This window comes from Rhynchophorus ferrugineus, unplaced genomic scaffold, assembly GCF_030347505.1.
Source record: "Rhynchophorus ferrugineus isolate W39M unplaced genomic scaffold, kcgeb_rfMv2 rfM2, whole genome shotgun sequence".
Classification (NCBI taxonomy): domain Eukaryota; kingdom Metazoa; phylum Arthropoda; class Insecta; order Coleoptera; family Curculionidae; genus Rhynchophorus; species Rhynchophorus ferrugineus.
In genome coordinates, this window is record NW_027472581.1 from 78094114 (window position 1) to 78118193 (window position 24080).

Here is a 24080-nt window from a genome sequence, read left to right on the forward strand (position 1 = left end):
GGTAACAAGTCCGAAATAAATCATCCCGTAACAGATATACGTGTGTCTTATTCTATCTAATTTCAGTTTCTATAAGTGACAACAACAACAATCTGATTCACGGCATCATCCGTTCAATCCACGCCCCTCGAACTGGCCACCGTTCAATTTTTATTTGGCAACCGGGACCCCGCGGGGACCTGCACGGATATCGCTGATGTTAATTTAACAGCATGCGGCGGGGTATGATGCCTTGCCAATATCCAAGCGTTCTAGGACTTCGCCGTCGATTCATCAAAATAAATAAACCGACCTAGTAGAGTTTCGATTTTTGACTTAACTTATATTTAGAACTCTAGGAAATAGTTTGAGTCGGCTGCGCGACGGACGTAGGAAGTTGAATCGGAACGCTTTTGATGTCCAGTCGTGGTTCGGTGTCAACAATCGACATTCCCAAGCTGAAACAACAAAGCGTTCTTACAGAGGACCCTCTCGCAGTTGTTGTTGTTTTCACGTCAATACGCGTACGTTTTGTTTATTATGTTTCTACCCTATTGTTAGATCGCCTTTGCCTCTATCCAATATCTCATGCGAATGATTAGTTATAATTTCAGCTCTTATTACAACTACATTGCACCAAAGAAGTAAATGGTGATTATACGGAATAATCCGATGGTCCTTTTTCAGATAATAAAGCAAAGATGCTAAGAAAATAGTTAATATTAAGTCAAAACCGGAAAATTAGTCTGCTATTGTATTTATTTAATAAATATAAAGAAGGTCTAAATAAAGCATAAGGTTAATTAACTTGAATAGTATCTCAAGCAACATTTGCATAAACAATAAATGAGTAGTATATAAAGAAAGCGTATCAAAAATATTCAATAAATGTATAAGATAAAATTGAACTGAATTATTTAAATTGATTTTTTTATATAAATTTAGAAGAATTAATAACAAAAGTATTGGTCTCATAAATTATTAATAAATTAAAAAATTAAACTAAACCAATAATATGATATAATAATATCTATTAATAACTTAAAATTGACTTATTAAAATAATTAAATAATTAGAAATTGTAAAAAGTAATAAATATCACATAAAACAAATTTTAAAAAAAGTCGAAAAGATCGAAAGTTGGAAAATAGCAACCTTATAATTACCTTAATAACATATCCAGAACAAGATTTGATAGAAGATTTAAATAAAAAGATATTTTACTGTCATGACAGTGATAGTGGTCAAGACGATAAGATATTCTTACCACTGTGGCAAAGGCGGGTTCGAACATAGCCAGGGTACATGTACAATATTTTATTCCTAATTGTTCATAAAGAAAGTGTACTATCCGAAAAGGAACAATAATACTAATCACACTGAAACCAAACCAAATCTCCACTAGGATGATTGTGAGTTAAATTAGTCCCTCGCCATTCCAATCCCACCTTAAAAAGTGAGCCAGTTCAGATAAACCCTAATTGGTAACAAGAAACCTTAAAATATATATCAACCAAATAAAGCAATACTTTACAATAACGTAAAATAACTTCATGTAATGTAAATTTTGTTAGTAATACAAAACGAAAATTTAAATTCATTTTAATTTTACAAATTTTACGAATTTTAATAAAACAAGAACTTGGATAAAGGTAATTTTAAGAGAGACAAAAACATTTATACTATATTAATTTGAAAATAAATCCAAAATATTTCAGAATAATTGAAGTCAAATTAATTTTCAAAGAAACAAGAAGAAAAAGTCAAAAAGGTATTTATACGAAAATATTTACTTAAAGCCCTAATTAGTTATTATATCTTACTAATTAATAAAGAAAAAGTTAGTTATTATAGAGACAATAATAATATTAAAATAATGTATTTAAGGGCTTCTAACGCATATCACATATACTTCTAATTTAACCAAGTATCAGATCAGAAATAATTTTAGAAGACACAAAGATAAAATCAGGAAGATATTAATTAAAAGTATAATTAATTAATACGACCGAAAATCAAATAAAATTAATTTTTAAAACAATATAAACAATAACTTATAAGACAAAAATAATTAACTAATTCTGATTGATTACTAAAAATCGAAATAATAAACTTAAATAGAGAAGAAAATGTTAAAACCGCAAGTATGACTAAATAATAATACTAGAACTCAAAATTAATTTTAACAAAGAGATAAAAATGATCAAAACATATTCATTAAATTACTATTTTTTTACCAGTTTGGCTAATTCGTTGCAGATAAAAAAATCGTTTTAACAGATACAAGATATAAAATAAAAATTAAGAGAACGTATTAATTAAAATATTTCCTTGATCTGAAGTATGGTCCTAACTAATTAATAGCAATAAAACTCAAATAAAGTTAATTTTAACAGAGACAAAAAGAAAATATAAAAAACTATGAATTAAATAATTGTAATATACAGTTTGGCGAATTCGTTGTAGATAAAATATTTTAAGAACTTTTTATAGAATATAAAGAACTTAAAACAAAATAACAAAATAACGTGTCAAAATAGTGCTTATAATGTTAATTCCAGCAAGTGAATTAAATTAGAGATTAATTGGAATTCCAGGACTCAAATAAAATTAATTCTAACAAAGACAAAAAAATATAAAAAAGGTGTTAATTCGTTTACTGTAATGTGGCCAATGAAACAAAATCCACGCATATAACGTTTACCCTGCGTAGAAGAACATGTCCACCAGTGAATATCAATCATCGTCAACTCCCCCAAGCAGAGCAAGTTAAATATCTTGGTATGCACTTAGATCGACGCCTAAGAAACACATACTCTCTCAACGGAAACAACTTGGACTCAAATTATATCAAAAGTATTGACTCATCGGGCGCAAATCCAAGTTATCATTAGATAACAAGGTATTGCTGTATGGCTCAATACTCAAGCCCATTTGGGCATATGGAATCCAACTATGGGGTACCGCTAGCAAATCTAATATATCCATCATTCAACGGTTCCAAAATAAGGTGTTGCGTGGCATTGTTGATGCTACGTACTATATTTCAAATAAAGTGATAAAGCGCGATATTCCTCTAGAACCTATAACAAGTGTAATTCAACGTGTTTGTGTGAAGTACTTCGAAAGAGTGTCAGTGCATCCCAATGTACTCGCTAATCAACTAAATATGCGACGTGATAGTGAAGTGCGTAGACTAAAACCTTTAACACCACCTGATCTGATTGCTGGACATATGTAGACTTTAGAATAAGACTAATTAATTAAGATAATATTTTATACAGAAGATTGCTTAATGAAGTGATTTTCTACATGCCATGTATATATAATATAGACATAAGAAATATTTATTGCCAATAGGGCAGACTGTGGAATCACGAAGAGTAATAAAAAAAATTACTGTAATGTAATTCAAAAAATACCATATGATATAAAAAATTGTAGTAGAAGCGAAACAAAAATATTCAAATAAGTGGCTCTAATATAAATTCTTGAACCAATAAAATTAAATCTTAGAATTATTTTAATTATCAAAAATAAAAATAGAGAAAATAATTAATAAGATTAAATATGACTAACTAAAAATACTCCATTTCAAATAAGGTTAAGAGTTACAAATAACTCACAAAAACTTACAAGATATTTCGAAATAGATAAAAATTATCAAATATAATTAAATTATTAAATAAATTTCTTATATAAATCCATGAATCAATAAAAGTGTCTTCTTGGATATTGGAATAATTTTGAAAAGTCAAATATAAAATAATTCCAACGTTAAATATGACTAATTCATAACAATCTAATTCAAATAAAATTAACTTTAGCAAAGGCCAATAGAAAACATCAAAAAAGAATTTAGTAATTTAGTTACTGTAATGTAAAATATGAATAATTTCTCAGAAGATTAAAAAAACTTAACAGAGACAAGACAAATATACTTAAGTGTTTATAACGTAATCTTGTGATTATGATTCAAAGGAAAATAATTAATTTTATAGAAATAATTAACTCGTGATTATTATAACAAAGGTAACTTATTTTAAAATATAATAAAGAATAAATTAATTAAAATACTTCTATTGTAAAATAAAGCATTAATAATAGATAACAAAATATATTTAAAAATACAAAAAGCCATTTTGATATAATTCATTTTGAAGCAAATAATAAAATTAAGAATGCATTAATTAAAATACCTCCATTGAAAGTATGATTGATTAATAAAATTAGGACTGAAATTAATCTAAAACCTAATCTGAGATCTGAAAATTAAATTTAATAAAAACAAAAAGAAAATATCCAAAGAATTTACTAATTCAATTAGTACAAAGTAAAGTATGACTAATTCATAACAGAGAATTCGATAGCGAAAAAATATTTGAAAATGTATGAGGCAATATTCTTCTATTTCAAAGCCAAATAACTAATTACAAAAAACTATAACTTAAAATCCTAATTAGTTCGAATTCATTCGCTGACGAGAACGGAGGGTCATCGGAACATGTCTCTTTAAAAAATTTGGCGCCAAAAGCCGCAGCGCAGGTAAGTCTGGTACGCATCGCAAAAACGCCGCTGCGTTTTGGAAGTGGGCCGAACCGTCTGTGGCCGGTCTGCAGGAATGATTTAGCGCACTCAGGAAATTTCATCATCGGGGCCCGCCGATGGAATTCGGCCTGGAGCTTCGATCGAAACGGATTCTTCGGTGGGCCGCCGCACCAGTTCCCTCGGGCGCCGCATGTTTTTCGCCTCACCAATTTGTATAATGAGCGGTCTTGCCAAAATGAAATTAACAGAGGACGACAAAAAAAACCGAAACAAAAAAGCCAATATCGACATCGACATCGATTCGTCTTTGTTGCTTACGTGTCTTTGGTCACAAATAGAAATTGTCGGACGATATTTTAACGGTGTAGTTGCTAGGTCGTTTTTTGCATAGAACCAAACTCCAGTTAGTTGACGTCAAATCTATTAAAATTACTTTGATCTCAATCTCCTAAACCTACATATATTATTTTCTCCTAATGGTATCATGCAGCCTGTTCTAACACTACTTGCTCTTAGAGACAATAGAGCAGAAGAAACCAAAAAACTGCAGTACGTAATAATAATAATTAGTATTAGCGTTGGAAACTATCAACCGAAAACAGTCGCTAGTTTTTTGACCATATATATATATATATATATATATATATATATATATATATATATATATATATATATATATATATATATATATATATATATATATATATATAGTAATTACGATTCGACTATTTCGTCTTCAATTCGTGTTGTCAGACGAAGATGTTCGATCCCTTTACTCTAAAAGTTGTGAGAGAGGAAAGGATGGAGATAATTGCTTGGAGCAGTTAATTTTATATATGCTTATATCTTCCAACGGTAGTATAAGCGAGACGGAGATGTACATATTCCTTCACGTAGAGTTTAGAAAAGAAAAGGAAAAAAATTATTGAATACTATTAACATGCAATTAATAATTCCTTTAAAACGAAGTAGAATTACGAAATACTTACTAAACAGTCGATAGTCGTTTTCAGTCGATAGTTACCAAACCCTAATAACAATATAAATAAGTGAAGCGTGATGTAAGGAATAAAAGTCACATACACCCAAACCGTTCATATACATGAATAACACTGCTACCCGATACAGTAACAACGCTAAGTGCCTTGAGATTAATCTTGATGCCAAACTTCCTTAGAAAATGCACGTAAAAAAGAAAAGAAAAGAACTCGAAAAATACAAAAATATGTACAGATTATTTGGAAGAAAATAAAAATTATCTGTACTTAACAATTTTCCGCAGCACAAGGAAATACTAAAACGTATATGGACCTATGGATCACTATTGAATTATGATAGATGTTCTGCGAGAAGTAATATTATCCATAATATTAGAACTTGATGCACCCGGATACTATAGGAATAATTGCTTTAAACCGAGACCTTTGAATTCTGAGTATTATAGATGAAATTAAAAGAGTCGCAAGAAGACTTGAGGAAAAAAATCCATTCCAAGCTGATTCAAGCTGATTGAATTAAACCGTAAGATCTTGTGTACTTGTGTACTAAATGGTAAAAGCACTGAAAAGTACTACCAACTTTATAAAATTTTATTTTATTTTACTAGAGAAATAGTGGATATTCCTGGATAAGTCACTATAAAAACAAATTGTAAGTTAGTGGACACCAACTGGTTATATTAATGTATTATTACTAGATATTAAAAAAAATCATTTAACATTCTTGTAATTGATCAGCCTATATTCGGCGAAGAGTTTATCCACACCTTTTATTTCACGCCTGGCCGTCTTTGATCTACGATCCATTTATAAGATTTATGGAATAGATAATTTTTTTTCTCTGCTGTCTTCTTGTTTCGACCGCAGTTTCTTCTCTCTTCTGAGGCAATTTTCTAATACAGTCATGACAGGTTCGCTTTACATCTGTTTTCCAATTGCGCAATATAAATCTTCATGGGTGTGTGTTTATCCATATTATTTGAATACACGATTTTTTTCTAGTCACTTCTTATCACTTATTCTAATCATATCGCTTGTTTTTTATTTTACTTTATTCACTTCTATATTTCTTACTATCTTATTATTATTCATCCTTCATTTTCTTCAACTACTCTTATTCACCTCAATATAATTCTTAAAAATTGTATTCTACCATCTTTACTTTTTCCTATTATTGTGCATAATATTTCTTAATCGGTTTTATATATCAAACATTTTTGTTTTTTTGTAGATGTTAGTTAATTTTTTAATCTTTATTAATTAGCATAAAGTACTATCAAAAGTGATCACTGTCTTTTATATTTTCCGCCAATAGACAACATTACATGTTCTAATCATTTCTGTATTTTAAGTTCCTTACATATATTCACACCAATTACTAAATCAATGTACTTTTGAAGAACTTGTCATTATTATATTCTTCTTATTTTTTTGCACTGAGCCCTGTGTTATAGTTTTAAGAGCAACTGATCCACTCATTACTAACCATGAAGTAGTTATTGTCAGATAACGTATTAAAAAGTAATTGAAAACTTTTGCCATAAATCTAAGTTAATAAAATAATTAAAATTGTCTTCCACAATTTCTGTTTCTGAAAAATAAATATTATAAATTTTTAAAAATAATATTATATTATATTATATTATCATATTGTCATATTATAATATTACAATATTATTATCAAAACCCAATCAATCAATTTTTTTTAATATGTTTAATTAGTCTGATTCCAGTTTATCCTGAATTTTATTGAACACTAGTAGACCTTAGTATGCCGACATTATCTAAAAAAAGTTTTCTTTTATCATTAGAAAACTGGTATATAGCTGGAACAATTTTTTGTCACAACGCACAATACATAAAAAAATATCACAGTAACCTGTTATTAAAGTATTTCAGTCTTTAAAAACAACTAAATCAATAAATAATGACTGCAAGAATTTATATTACATTGATAAAATAAATAAATAGTAATAATATACGTCTACATAATTTGTCTAGATGATGTAGACCGCTTGTAACAGAATAACAATTTCTAGTCTCTAATACCCTAGAAAATTCTCTTAGAAATAAGATTGTCAATTGTCGATTTTTGACCTTGAATGAAGAATGACGAATGAAGTATTCTTGATAAGAAATCTCAGTTGGTCTCATCAAATAATTATATCGCTAAAACTATATAAAATTATACTCAAAATTATATCGTCCAAAACATCTAGTTATTCAGATCAATAAAAGATACATTTTTAATGGTATTCATAGTAAACGCATTAAAATATAATGAAAAATAGGTTATTATGGGCTAATTATAGATTAATATATTATACGTTCAATTTTAGATTAGTATATTGATTTTGATTAATTAATCAACATAAAAAAATACTTAAAAACCAACTTTATTTGATCGAGATAATATTTGCTTTACGTCATAGTATCCCAATTAATAACAAAATCGCATGTTAAAGATGTAAATGTGAATTCAAAAAAAAATAAACCTAATAATTAATAGCTTAATTTTGCAATTAATGACGTCAAACATATTAAACAAAATCAGTAACTATATCTAACATTTTAGTCAAGATAATATTAAACTTGAAAGGTTTCTTTTTAATCCTTTTAATTCAATTTATAAAAAGTTGATGTAAAAAAACTATAATATTGCCAAAACTAACATAAAATTTTGATAATACATGAAAATGGTAACTGGGAGAAAATGAAACTGTTATGTTATATTTCTGCAAAAAGAGAGTAAACGAAATATGACGACCTAGATGCTATTTGAGATATATATCTCTTACAAACACTAAGATATATATTAAAACTTCAAAATGTGATGACATATATCGCAATTTGTGAAACATCAAACAAAATCACCAACTAACTAAAACAAACCACATCTAAATACAATATAATTTTAAGTTAAAACACTCTTTAAAAAAAACAAACTCATGCAAAGTACCATAGTTAAAATTGTATTATGATCATTGTAGTTAATAGCGAATATGATTAGTACAAAAATCTCTAAAATCAGAAATGGATTTGAAATCGCGATAAGGATATTGCAAAATTGATGATGCAACTCCACTATGACTATATAACCAGGCAACCGGCATCCAGAAGAACAATCGAAAGAAGCGACACCAGAGAGAGAAACCGAGCAAAAACGTCGGACGATAATAATCGATGGTTTCTTGAATTTGGACCGATTTTATTTGACTGCGAATAGAACACAAGCAGCAAAATACACATTCGCACACGCACACACCAGTGACCGGCTAAAAGTGATCGACTACTAGGTTTGTTTTTTTTCCGCTAATCGACGGGTTACCTTTACACGCTGAACGAACTAAAAACGAACATCGTTAAATTAAATTAGAGCGAATTTACCGATGTGGGAACACGTGACTGTCGAAGTGAGAAAAAAGAGGGAAAATCAAAATAAAACCGTCGTTTGGATTTTCGATGGTCCCGTTGTAGCGTGTGACAGAATGCGGTGCACGAATTGTCACGTCGAGGAGGAAGAAGTGGGTGACGGGGTTGAGGAAAGCGGCGGGGGGGTGGACGCGGTGAACGGGATTGGGAGAACGAGGACTCACCTTCAAACAGCCGCAGGCTGCAGAGGATCACCACGAGCGTCCAGGTGGTCAAAGGCAGGGCCATGCTGGGGCGGTCTAGCCGAGAAGGGCGGCTGGCGGCCGAAGGCCCATGGCAGGACGGTGAAGGGGCGACGCACAGGGCGGTATGGGGCGGCACACGACTCACATCGGTCAGAAGCGAGACCGCATCGCGCACAACGATCGACTCCTCGGTCGAAACGACACTGGTCGGATGCCGGCCGACGCATCCTGGTGCTCGCGTTGACGCAGAGCCGGCTGACAGTCGCCGTCCACACAGCGCCGGTGGGGAGCACACCCGGTGGGGATGGTCGACGGGTGGCGGACGGATACCCCCGCGACCCTTACCGAAACCCAGCGCAGACCGACGGTCGGCTCTTTTAAGAGCGGTTCTATACGACGTTTCGTCCATGTTTCGTTACTGATATTTCCTATATCTATTCCTATATATTTCTCATGTGCGTCTATCGCTATATATAACGTACAAAAATATATTTTAGTTTTTATAACAATAGTTTGTTAAATCGATGTATATGAATAATATAATCGATTTTAATGACCGATATATTTTACTTCACATACATTCTGATATTCTCGAACGTAAAATATGTTTTATTACATATTACATTACATATAATCAGTAAAAATTGAATTATTGATATTGGTCTGTTATATTTCCCAAAATTAAATTAAATGAGACTACTTAAGCTAAGGTTAGAAGTAAAATATACGCTATACTAATTCTTGTTTAGCTTCAATCTTCTGACATATCGCGCGTTGTCCAGTAACTGTATTCCTTCCACGTTGCTGATACGTAGCGATAAGTAGTCCTAATTATATACAGATATGTATAACAAATTATAAACAGTTTATAAACAAATTTTCTGAAGGTCACAATTTTTAACTGAAACATTTTTTTAATAATAGTTTTTTAGTGTCTCTTCTGTGTGAACCAACTTTCAAAAATTTTTTTTCTCGTAATGTCGATAACGATTAGTTCAAGCTCTAAGAGCTAGAATGTACTCAAATTTGAGAAACACATTTGAAAGTTAGAGTAGCATTAGGGGTAAGTTTACGGCAGTAATTGGTTAATTTTTACACAACTTATTAATTTTCCATGTACCATTACCATATTGTAGTCCTTGGTTATCTTCATATCTGTAATTTTTGGCTTACCGCTATTCCTTTCGAGCTTTTCGAGCTTCTTTACTGTTCAGAGAGTTACGTCGATTTAATCTGATTATGCGTCGATTGTCAACTTATTGGGCATAACTGAAAGTTGTGCTAGCAGAACAGTTTAAATACTGGAAGTTCCTTCATTAAGCACGCAGCCAAATATACCAAAACCTGAATGGAAATGTCTTATAAACATCCGTCGAAAATTTCTATAAAACTATCGATTTATGACAAAAAAAAACTTTTTCGCCTATTTCCCCCCATAATGTTTTAGTGCAAGGCTATATTTACCCTATTAACCCAAATAAATCAATCTACTTGATTTAAAAACAAGTATATAGGAGGAGTATCTACGACAAATTAGTACAGTCCTATTATATTGAGTCTGATCTGCTCTACTTTCTGAATAAGGTAGTATTTCCTATTCTACCTACCATCAATATGGATGTCGAAATACTTCGCTGATTCTTTTTGAGAAATTAGACTTCCCTCAAATGATATAATTAGGTTTTTGTCATTTCATCGCAATATAAAACAGACATAGAGAGATTTCGAACTATTAAACTGTATTTTACAATCTCTAGTCCATTACTAGACCATATTGTCTGCCACTTGTATTTTTATACAGCTTTAGACAGAGATATATATTTTGAGATATATAATAACGCGGATACAATATACAATAATATCTATAAAAATTAATTTTCACGTGCCTCGCTATTTTATTTTAAACGATTATGAATAATATAATCGAAATAAATCGATATTCTAACATTTCAGAGGTTAAATAAATTTTTTATTATATCTTACATTAGGTATACTTAGTATAAATTAATTTGTTCCCATAGTTTTTTTATATATTTATAAAAATTAGACTATTTAAGCTAATGTTAACAGTAACAAATCCATTATACAAGCTTTTAAGCTAGCTTCAATCTTACTTGCATCGCGTTTTCCAATTGTTGCTGTAATTTAGTAACCTTATTTTGTATTTTGAGGTTTGATATTTTACCCCAATAAGACCAAATGTGTCCCTTCTGCAAAAGTTCTATTTCGTTTGTTGTTAAGATATAAGCACTGTACAGCCTACATACATAGGAGTGATCCGAAGACACTACCCTGCTGATCGATAATTTCAAAACGAAATATCTGCCGTAAATGACAATAGTTCCGCGGTAACAATTTGCTCATCTTTTGGATTAGTCTCAAATAGCCAGTCAGTCATGTAGGAAGTACCTGTAGGATATCTAGATAACTGCTAATAACTGCTGTTACTATATGCACTTGATCGATTGTTAAGTAACAATTTCGAGAATTTGGATATCGCAGATATCAGAAATTAAATATGAAGTATTTAACCGACTTCAAAAAAAGGAGGAGGTTCTATGTTCGGCTGTATATTTTTTTTAATGTATGTTCGCCGATTTCTCCGTCAATTATGGATCGATTTCAAAGTTCTTTTTTTATTCGAGTACACTTCCGATGTGGTCCCATTGGAACCAAGACAGAATCTGGTGGGGAAAGGGGGGTAATTCGAAGGAAAACTTCAAATTTTAAAGGCACGTACAATGTTTTCAGATATTTTTTATTTAAAATATTCAAATATTCCAGTATAATGTTATTGCTGAACTGATGTGATGAAAAATCGGAAGCAGTTCCGTTTAGAAGCCATTCAGATTGCTTTTTATGCACTATCCGTGTCATATGAGAGGTCACAGAAATATTGTAGGCAACTGTTCCTATGGTGTAATAGACAGAACGTTAAGCTCACACGTGGAGGTCGCGTGTTCGATTGCCAACTTGATAGTACCTTCTTTTATTCTAGTTTGATTGGAACATTTGTCAAATAACTAATAAAATTTGTGTATAATAATCATTGTAATAACTAAATAAATATAGACAAAAAACTTATTTAACCTATCTTATCAGAACCATTTCCTCTAACTCATCAGTACCTCATAAAAAACAGCTTCAAAGGCCAGTTAGGTAGTCGCAGTTATGTGACAACAAAAATTATGTTATGAAATATAATTTATTTTAACATTATAGTACATCTAGTGCATATATGGTATATATTATCCCTCTCCCGTTCGAAGTAGCTGATATTCTGACTGACTATCTAATAACTTCGACATTTAGAGAGTAATAATAAACTGCGATTTGAAATTTATTGAAACAAGCAAAGCACCAAAGCAACATTTGCCGGTTTATAACCTGTAATTATTACTACTAATATTTTAAGGAATTATGAAGATAATCAAGCGAATTTTGCAGAGTAATTCGGTTATATGTTCGAACGTATCAGACAGCGCTGTATATCTTTTTAACTAGAATTAAACCAAAAGGAAAATAATGCCTGACTTTAAGAGAAATTTACAAATTGCGATAGTCAATTCGTTAAATATCTTGATGACCTCAGTTCACTGTTATTTTGATTAGACTATATGACTATTATTGTCCATAAATAACACTGTAAAATCAGAAAACGATCAACCATCCCAGTTACGCTAAGCTGGATAAGACCACATATCTTCTCTAAGTTGGTCACTGACCATTCAGTATTAATTAATGCCAAAGAGATCACATTAAACAAGTTGGTCAATTCGTTCTCAAGATGTTATTACAATTTTACTTTCAAAATTGCTCTCAAATTCAGACTCTCTTATTCATTTGAGTTAAACGTGTTTGACGGCATCAATATTCTGAAGTTTGCAAGAAACCAGAAGTCAAGAGACACCAAATATAAATTATACAGTAAGTGGCAAAGTAATTCAAAATGATCTCGAAAAAATATATCTGGCTTAATCGTGTACCGATATATCCATGTGTCATCCATAGTCAGATGCAATTTTTTTTTATTTCGAAATGTTAGATTCAAAAAAACTTAAGAAGTAGTGACATCTACAGATGAGGCCTGATAATTATTGAGTGATGTATTACATAACCGGATTTATACGTAATATGATCCCTTTTTTTTAATTTGTTAATGTTAATTATTTCTACAATAAGCAAATTAAGGTTGTTTTCATTCTTCAGAGCAACTGTTGAATTAGAATTCTGGAATGGCAGAATTAAAAATCATAATATCAATATCAATAAAAATTAATCTGGAATATCCAGTCGGAAAAATGTCCAAAGCAAAGCACCAAACCTTGGGGCTACAGAATGATGCGTTGAATATTCCGAAACCAATAGCTTCACGCAAACTATGCAATACCATTCATCCCTGTTTTCATTCATCATCATCATCATCACATGCATCACCAATTTTTCATGGACGAAGTAATTTAAAATGAACAAAAGCTATATTTGTTATGCTTGTTACTATTTTTTGATCGCAGTAATAATTTGATGGTAAAATACAGAACGAGGTCACAAGGGATTTTTTTCTCTTATCACTTAATTATATAACCATAACCAGAAGATATATGTTATACAAATATTGTGAATTACTTTTGACGATTTTGTACACATTGGGGTCTTTCTTGTTAAACAATATGCAGTAATATGTAATAAGTTAATAAATAATCGCTAGGGGCAGATCTGGAGAATACGGTGAATGAGGAAGCAACTCGAAGCCCAATTCATGGATGTTTGTCATTGTTTTCACTGACTTGTAACACGGTGAATCGTCTTGGTGAAGTAGCACTTTCTTTTTCTTCAAATGCAGCCGCTATGTAATAGTCGCTGTTGATGGTACTTCCTTTTTCAAGGTAGTCAATGAGTCCTTTTTACCCATTTTTTTCACAATAAAAAAATTTGCTTCACTCAAAATGCTATAATTCACAAACTAATGACCCGACAGCTGTTAAATTTATACACGCATCTTTTGAGTGGTAAGGCTAACTAAAAAACTTATGGATTATATGGAAAATTATAAATTATAAATAATAAAAATTATAAAAAATTATAAATAATATTATGGAAAATTATAGTAGCGCCATGTATATGTCAGGCCGGGGACTTTTCAATTAACCTGTTAGCTATTTGTATACAATATTTCTTCTCTATATATCTTGATCTAGCAAGAGTTTATTATACTAAATCTAAGTACCAGTTCCGAAGAAGCCATAAAAGTGAAGGGTACAGATATCAATCATCCTTAGGAAGCAATCGGAAATAATGCCAGTGTTTAAACATTTTGTCGGCCTTTGGTTCTCGCTACCGCTAGTGCTCAGCCCTAGCTACTCTGATCTTGAACATTACTTCAACTTCTTATTCAAATCGCAAACTATTATATGCTCCATTACATTTTATATATTTCGTTACGGCTTAGACTACTTGATTCTGACTTAAACTATTGTACGATTCTTACTATTATTTCAGTGGTGGTAGAGTCTGAACTATTTTGATGAGAAGAAACACTATAGGTCAAATTGTTGCTGAGAATGGAAACATGTTCTACTCATCCTGCGGTGTTTTATAACCAATATATTTGATTATACCCCTAAATGAACTACACGTATAACAAAAATAACTGTACTAAAATATTTTACCATAGTTGTTAGTGTTTTTTACTTTAATCCGATTAATATATTCAATATCATAATGCAAAGCCAACAATCAGAAATATTTAATTGTCCTCTGCATACATACGACAAAATTAAGGAAATTAGTGGGTTATAACGGAGAGCGGAATTAAAAAGGGTCAGATTCAACACACACCTGTTTCAAGTACACCAATAAAAGTGGTTGTTTTAACATGAATTTCCGTTTATTTTTACCCCCTAACATTCAACGAAATGGCAATATAAAGACATAATATGATGTAACTTTATTTAATGAATCGATTACTTCGGTCCATCTATTTTTAGTTTTTGTTAGTTTAGTTTATATCGTTCTAGTTACATGATACTTGTTACTTCTCAATTTTTAACTGACACAAACAGTTATATAGTCTATTCAAAGTTATTTTGTACATATGTCTTTAAACGTTTTAGTTTTAGTTCAGTTTGGCTTTAACATACAACAAAATTATAATCTCTATAAATTAATTAAACTAGAATTTTAATATTATAGTAAATCTAATGCATGTATTATCAAAGAACATAAAAAAGTAAAGAGGTAATGTATTTTGCTTTCATTAGAGAGCATATTTACTTTTTTACATTTAGTTCTTATTTCCTTCTATGGTGTGTTTACTTGTCAAGTCATCTTGATATCATTGTGTTTTTTATTTCTTTTGCTACTACCTGTGTACATCATTCTTGATAAAATTAATCACTGAATTATGCCTAATACATTTAGCATATCTACGAAACAGTTAGTATACATCCTCTCCTCATACATTCTAACTTAATACTCATATTTAATTCTGAACAATTACAATTATATATATGCACACAAATTTTTCACACCTTGCACATTTTCTACAGTGATACTGAATTAGTTATATGCATGCCTTTAGTTGTTTCCACTCTCATCACTCTGTCTCAGGAATTCCCAGTGAAAACAACATTATCACATATCCTGGAAGTTTCCTTTAGTCACTGTTAGTTTCCGAGTCACTATCCAAGTAAATCACTAAACTGTTAATTTCCAATCTATTTAAAACATGTTCACAATTCCACCATTTATCAATTTTTTCCCTGTATATCTTACCGAGTTCATCGAAACCGAAGATGTTATGATCGACAATGCTTCCTTCTCGACCAGCGTATCTATTATAATCATTCTTTGCTACCTCCCATATCAGCTCGATATGATTAAATATGCAGTGATAGTGAATAAGTCGTTATACTATGTGACCATATTGTTCAGTCATTTAATCTATTGTATATCTTTTTTCGGGCTTATTTCTAAGAAAAGCATATTGAGAAAAAAATGCAATAAAATATTACCTTTATATTTACCTAGTAATAATTTGAGATAGTTCAGATTTTAGCATAGCCTCTTCAAAACTCAATTCATGTTTTTAAAGCCATTCCTTCATTACAGCCTTTGTCGATGCTATTTTTGGGATTTTTTCCACCAGTGTGCTATGATATGGTGCATCATCCATAATAATAACTGATGGCCTCCAGGTTCCTTAACAACTGATTTTCAAATAATAACAAAAACATGTTATGGTGATTGATAGAGAAACAGCAACAATAAATATTACAAAAAATATAAAGAAAGCAGTATATTTCATGACTCCTTACAGTGAAACATTTCCAAAAAAACTTACCCAAAAAAAAATTGCGAAAGGAAAGACAACAGCTAAGAACTTAAGAAAATAAAAGAAAATTTAATAAAATAATGAAAGAACTGAAAGAGTTAATCCAAAATGAACAAATCCAAAGCATTCAGTAATACTTAGAAAATCTCACATCAAGTGGCACTACATATTATTCATTGTGGAAGGCAACACGAAAACTCAAAAGGCCCCTGCAGCATAACTGTCCTATTAAAATAGATGAAAATAGTTCGGCTAGAAGCAACAAAGAAAAAGCTGATATCTTCTCAGGGTTTTTAAACCCTTCCCGTCTGAGTTATCTCAAGATGACAAAAGTAAAACTACCAGCTTCCTTTTCATTACCGTCATTTCAAATTGATTTACCACATAAAAAGTTAATCGTCAAAGAAGCTCAACAAATAATAATCAGGGAGATTAATTGTAAAAAAGCACCTGGATATGATCTAATAACTGGAAAAGAATTACAGGAACTATCACAGAAGGGGGTAAAATTATTAACATTCACATTCAATGCTATATTACGAATTAATTATTTTCCTTGCATCTGGAAATAGATTTTCAAATCAGGGAAAACATCAGAAGATGTCATCTCCTACCGGCCTATAAGTTTATTACCAATAGTCTCAAATGTTTTTGAGAATCTGTACATAAAGAATCTCTACTATATAATAGAAAAAAGAAAGGCCATTACAGAACACCACTGTGGGTTTCGCAATAAGTATGGAACAACAGAACAAGTGCATCGACTTATTAACAAAATAAATTCGAATACAACCGATCTACCTACTTGTTTTAGTAACCATAAAATAACCACTGTGGCAACAAGAAGTGATCTTGTTAATTTAACCATAGCTGGAATATCATATCACCACAATAATATAATTCTCCAGGACCTTCTCATACTTGGTGACAATATTTTACGGCAATTTTGAAATAACGCCGATGTATCGAACGAAGCCAAGAAACTGTCCCGGTATGATGCCATCTGACATAAAGTTTTCGCCACCACCTGTTCAGACAGAGTTGAGCGCTCAAGCGAGAACCTCAGGGGTCCCTTCGTGGGACCAAAAGTGGACCTATATCTTTAACACGCGCCAAGACGCCACGTGTGTCGTACAGTTGTTTTGGTTTCGGATTACTTCCTTTTATTGGCAGATCATTACCAGGAGTGGATGAAAGGTATATGTTTAATAACCTCCGTCTTCTTTTCACGGAAATTAGTGATATTTAAGCCGGTTTTGTATCAATTTCTCGTCGGGTATAGATACAGAAGTTACCTAAAGATGTAACGGTATATATTTGAGTATAATAAAATGATATTTCATGGACTGTGAATTAATTTTACAAAATTTATTTGATTATTCGAGATTCAAAGTTAATTGTAAAAAATACGTTTAAAGTTTTCTATACAGTTTGTCCAAAGTAGCAGTGAACTCAAGCCATCTCAATTTAAGATATTAAAACATCACAATCATTGACGCAATTTCCGCTGTTTGGCAATAATGGAACGATTGTTCTTGCGGCGTATTTATTCATAATAAAATTTGGACGTCTACACAACAAAATAGTTAAAGCAATCAAAATGGTAACGGGACGTTTGCCACACCTTATATTACAACATTCTAATGCAAACAAAATAATGAAACAAAAATATTAAAAAATATCATCTAGTTTAACATTCTAGTTCAATATTTGCTACTATTTTGGATACACTTCTGGATCCACATTGACGAAAACGGGAGGACCAAGAGGCTTGAAATCTAATACTGTTAAAAGTTATACGAAGGACGAATTTTTCGTCTAAAATTTTTGTTTAATACAAATAATGTGCCCTACAAATAAGTAAACTCCAATAAAGTGGAATATGCCCAAATCAAGCAACCAGGAGTACCGTTATATCGTCAGATCGGTGACACAAAATATATATCTATATAAATATATAAACAACCCCAGCGCGTAGCCGTGCGGGCTAAGAGTTTAGCTCACCGATAATAACGTTCTAGAATCGAATTTCGCTGGGACTAAAGGTTTATTTATAAATTTATAAAATAAAATGAAAGATAGTGTCCGCAAAAATTAAGTGCGTTTGTAGCTGTTAAATAAAACGTCACTAAATAAATAAATAAAAGAAAATATATTTAAAGAAATATTTTAGGCTCTGGCAAATGCGCCGCCAGCGCCAACTCTTATATGGTAGTTTTTGTACGTAAATCATCTGCGAGCGCGAAGTTCTTAAAATTAAAATCTGGCAACGTCGACCAGAGCAAAATATATGAATATGTCATCTTAATATAGATCAACAAATTTCCGAAATAACAGTAATGGTTTGCGCTCTGTTTACAAGATATGCAGATTATAGCAAGGGGATTTTTCATATTCATAATATAAACTAGCGTTGGGAACTGTCGACTGAAAACATTCGAAACAGTCAATAGTCGCAAAACAGTCGATAGAGTCCATAGTCAAAAAACTAGCGACTGAAAATTCACGGTTCGACTGTTTTTTTTTTAATTCGTGATTTATATGTGATTATATATGCCAAGGGTAGTATAAGCGAGATGGAGATCTATAAATTCCTTCGCGAACTAACTTTAAAAAAGAAAAGGAAAAAAATTATTCCTGAATACTATTATAATAATAATACATAACGTGCAATTTATAATCTAATCATAGAATAGAGAGATTTCTCTATAATATGAATTTAATTTTAAACGAAGCTGGAATATCATATCACCATAGCTGGAATATCATATCACTATAGCTGGAATAACTAATCCATGACAATCCATGACAATTAAAAAGGATCTGAATGAAATAATATAAATGCTTTATTTGTTTTGTTGCACGAAAATATTTTTTAACAAAAATCGAGAAAGTAATCGAAATACTGCCTATTATTACTATAACAACAATGGAAAATATTTTACTATTTATCAATCCCAATTTTAATATTTTTACATCTTATTAACATATTTCATTCACAGATTTCATATCATATCAACAATCCTGAAAAATATCGTACCAAAATGTTATAATATGCAAACTACCAAAAAAAATCATAACACTATATATATTACATATAAATCTATGTAAACATAAAGTGGGTAAATTTTTGTCAAGGTCGCGGCTAGGACGAGAGAGTCAGAACGATAAAAATCAGTCGAATGAAACAATCTCTAGTAAAGAGTAACAAAATCAATCGGATCGAAAATAGCGACTGAGAACAGTCCACTGAAACAGTCACTAGTAAGCTCTGTGCAAAGTGGATGCCGCGCGGGCTCACTTTCAACCAAAAACAAAGACGAGTTGATGATTCGGAGCAATGTTTGAAGATGATCGTGCATAATAAACCAGAGTTTTTGCGTCAATATGTGACAATGGATGAAACATGGCTCCATCATTTCACTCCGAAGTCCAATCGACAGTCATCCGAGTGGACTGCACACGATGAACCCACTCCAAAGCATGGGAAAACGCAACAGTCTGCTGGCAAGGTTATGGCGTCTGTATTTTGGGATGCGCATGGAATAATTTTCATTGACTACCTTGAAAAAGGAAGGACCATCAACAACGACTACTGCATAGCATTATTGGACCGTTTGAAGGACGAAATCACCAAAAACGGGCCGCATTTGATGAGAAATAAAGTGCTGCTTCACCAAGATAATGTACCGTGCCACAAGTCAGTGGAAACGATGGAAAAAATCCTGTTCTCCGATCTCAAAAGAATGCTCGCTGGGAAGAAATTTTCATCTATTGAAGATGTGATCGCCAAAACTGAGGCCTATTTTGAAGCAAAGGAGAAATAGTACTACAAATGTGGTATCGAAAAGTTGGCGAGACGCTATAATCAGTGTATCACCATTGAAGAGAATTATGTTGAATACAAAAACTAATTTTGCGAAAAAATTTGTTTTACTTTTGTAGGCCGGGGACTTTTCGATTGACCTGTTACATTAATTAAAAACATATGAAAAAAACGTTTATATCCGGCACCATATATAATATTTGCACAAGACATCTAATACGAAAGTCTATTAATATGAAACTATAAATATTCCCAGATACATTTTTAATATTATCTAATGGAAACTATATGAATTTTCATGACAAAAGCAGCTCTTCATCAAACGAATTGGGTATTGTTCGGTTACGAAGCCTGTGTTTAAATTGGACCATTTCCATGCAAATATGTGAAACTAGCTCTGCCTCAACGGCAATTTCAGTGAATACAACTGCGCAGCAAATAGGCCAAGTTGAAACTTTGCAAGCGACATAATCGGCGAGTGAGGTCGCATTCAATCCATTCCGCTGTGAACTCGTCCGAATGGGAATATCTCACTTGATTTACGTCTTACACATCCTCGATTATGGATTACATATGTAATTATTAATGTGATTTCGAGGAAAACTTATTTCCGTACTTCAATTTGTTATTATCATATATAATTATTACGATTATTACGAATTAATTACGATATAATTTAGATGATGACAGTAATCAACAGTCACAAAAATATTTGTAATTATATTTGTAATAAAGACAATTCATATTCTTAATTTATTTGATAAAATATCCGCCATAATAAGTTTAATATCATTTTGTTTCTTCGCTGTTTTGCGCCACGGAAATGTTTCAGAACAATAAGCCACTGAGGGCCACTTTAATGAGACAGTTTCAACCTGTGGCTGCAGCTCCCATCTTTCTACATGAACATGTTGCAGAAACTAAGGGTGTAGCATCTTTTGAACCTTACAGCTCCTACTTCAGTTGGAGTGTCTTGATGATGATAGATGGTAAAAGATATTTTTTATTCAACATAATTCCCTTCAAGAATGATTCACTGATTATTGCGACCCTCCAACTTTTCGATACCATTTTTGTAGTACTATTTGTCCTTTGCTTCAAAATAGGTCTCATTTTCGGCGATCACCTCTTCATTCGACGATTCTTCCCCGCGAGCATTCTTTAAACATCTGAGAACAGGAAATAGTCGCTGGGATGGTAGATCTGAAGAATACGGTGGATGAGGAAGCAACTCGAAGCCCAATTCATGGATTTTTGCCATCGTTTTCACTCACTTATGACACGGTGCATTGCCTTGGTGAAGCAGCACTTTATTTTTCTTCAAATGCTGACGTTTTTCAGCAATTTCGTCCTTCCGATAACGATCCAATAATGCTATGTAATAGTCGCTGTTGATGGTCCTTTTTTCTTCAAGGCAGTCAATGAAAATTATTCCATGCGCATCCCATAAGACAGAGGCCATAATCTTGCCAGCCGACTGTTTTGTTTTCCCACCTTTTCGGGCGGGTTCATCGTGTGTAGTCCACTCGGATGACTGTCGATTGGACTTCGGAGTGAAATGATGGAGCAATGTTTCGGGTTTATTACACTTGATCATCTTCTCCTCCGAATCATCAACTCCTCGTTGTTTTTGGTCAAAAGTGAGCTCGCGCGGCACCCACTTTGCACAGAGCTTTCTCATACCCATATATTCGTGAATGATATGATATAAACCTTCAGTTGATATCTTCAGTTTAACGTGTATTGTTATTGTAAATGTATTGTTTTACCAGATTGTAGGAAATACACAATGAAATTCCCTTTGTATTCTAATAAATATAATAAAATATAATTGAACAATTTGGTATGTTACATTAATGGTTATAAATGTTTCGCTTGTATAAATATTTGATTAGAAACAAATTATATCTTTGGTTGAAATTTGTGATTCATAAAAGTAATCATTAAAGATGTCTGTCTATGTATGTATGTCTTTTTCTTATATATATTTTAAAGTCCGCTTTTACCAACTAGTAGTTTATCTGGACTGGACCTACAATTTAACGTAGACTCCGAATCACGGTCCTCTGCATTAAACCTACCGACTGGCGAGTAACAATTCGAAATCATCCCAGAAGGCATCTGGTCTTACCCAGCCTGGCTACTGACGTGACTGGAATCATTTTCCTTATCGGATTTTGCACTTTTGCCAAGGAGAATCACAAATATTAAACAATCACAAACATAAATTTACGACCATGCTCCAGCAGGACTTGAACTCCCAACTATCGCAACAATAAGTTGCAGTAAGTGGACCGTCATGTCGCCATTTTAAACGAGGCTTTTATATTAAATATAAAAAATATTTTAATTTTACAACAGACGTCGTCTACTATTAATTTTTCGTTGGTGATCTTCAGTTATTCAGCAATTCATAACTGAACTTCTTGCGACTAATATCTTTGCCAGGTCTTCATACTTAGCGTTACTTTTATAGATTCCGTCATTCACACAAAATCCAAAAAAAAAGCCCTTATCAATCTCTCAGTGTTTTAATTCATAAAGAACCACTTTCCTTCGGTGTTTACGATTGACAAATGTCAAATTTAAAATGAAAAAATGAAAGAAATGAAATTTTTTGAACGATCGCTTGAATTTAATATGAATTATGACCTAGGACATCCTCAAAACGATTTGTTAAAAAATAGATGCCTTTTTTAATTATATATTTACTTTGATTAAATATTAACGTTCATAATATGTAATATAATGCGAATATATTGATTTTTAACTATCCCTCAGTTGTGTATCAGAACCCCAAAAATAATCCAAAGATTTTAGTGACCAACGAATCAAGGTTAACATGAATTTTATCGCTGAAATGTATTGTATTACATAAATTGGCAATCATTTGCGGTGCTGTCTTCCATTCAATGAACTCACATCATTTCGCGAACACAGTCATTCATTTAGATACATTATGGTAGTATCCATATTTATTTTGATTGTATTCACGGTAGACAATAGCGGATCCAGGATTTAAATTAAACACTAAAAGAGCACACAATATCATTGCTTAACATAGGTTGTGTACTACTCCTTAAAAACTTGAATTAGAATAATTAGTACATTTTGTTTAAGATAAGAAAATACACTGTAGGAAATTAGTGTTGCTAGAACTTTCATTGAATTGAATTGATGTGTTTCAATTTACTAATTAATATATTCTGATAAAATTTGGCACGAACAATAGAAGCTGTACCTCAAAGTTCACGAGTTGAAAAGCGTTTATATAAATTTATTCGCTTTAAGATATCGAAATTATCGCTCAATAACTCTTATATATATCATTTATTTATACATATCATTTCTCAAACAATATTAATTCAATCAATACCGCCCTATTATTTTAATCTCGCTCTTCTGACATTTCCTAAACTAAAAACCTGCTTGGAAAATGCCGTTTTGGAAAGACGAAGAAGACATTTCAAGGAATCAAAACAAATGTTTAGAAGACTAAAGAAACGTTGACATACTCCAACAGTGAAATATAAATTTGGAAAAAGATCTTACTATTTTTTTACCAAGATGCTACTTTATAATAAATATATATTTAAAATAAAATGAAAGCTTTTAGTTTTCAGTCTCCTACAGATTACTGTATTAAAAAAGACAAGATGTAAAAATCAGTGATCTACATCACTGAATATTTATGGTATGTGGAAGTCAAAATAGATGGCGCAGTTATGTAAAATTATACCACAAGATAAGCTGGTGAAAAAATTAAAGAATACGATAAA

At 31.7% G+C, this 24080-nt stretch overlaps 1 protein-coding gene across 5 annotated transcripts in view; it reads right to left on the minus strand.

Moving 5' to 3' along the window:
- LOC143191351 (protein kinase C-binding protein NELL1) overlaps window positions 1-9375 on the minus strand; it is a 204292-nt gene extending 194917 nt beyond the window's left edge. For 2 of the 5 annotated variants that reach the window (XM_076396310.1, XM_076396308.1), the window contains exon 1: window positions 9122-9342. In XM_076396310.1, the coding sequence (XP_076252425.1) occupies window positions 9122-9185 (64 nt within the window). In that variant the 5' untranslated portion in view covers window positions 9186-9342. Of the gene's footprint in view, window positions 1-9121 lie in introns of all 5 variants that reach the window. The other 3 variants (XM_076396307.1, XM_076396306.1, XM_076396311.1) reach the window with 2 other exon arrangements.
- Window positions 9376-24080: the final 14705 nt, after the last annotated feature.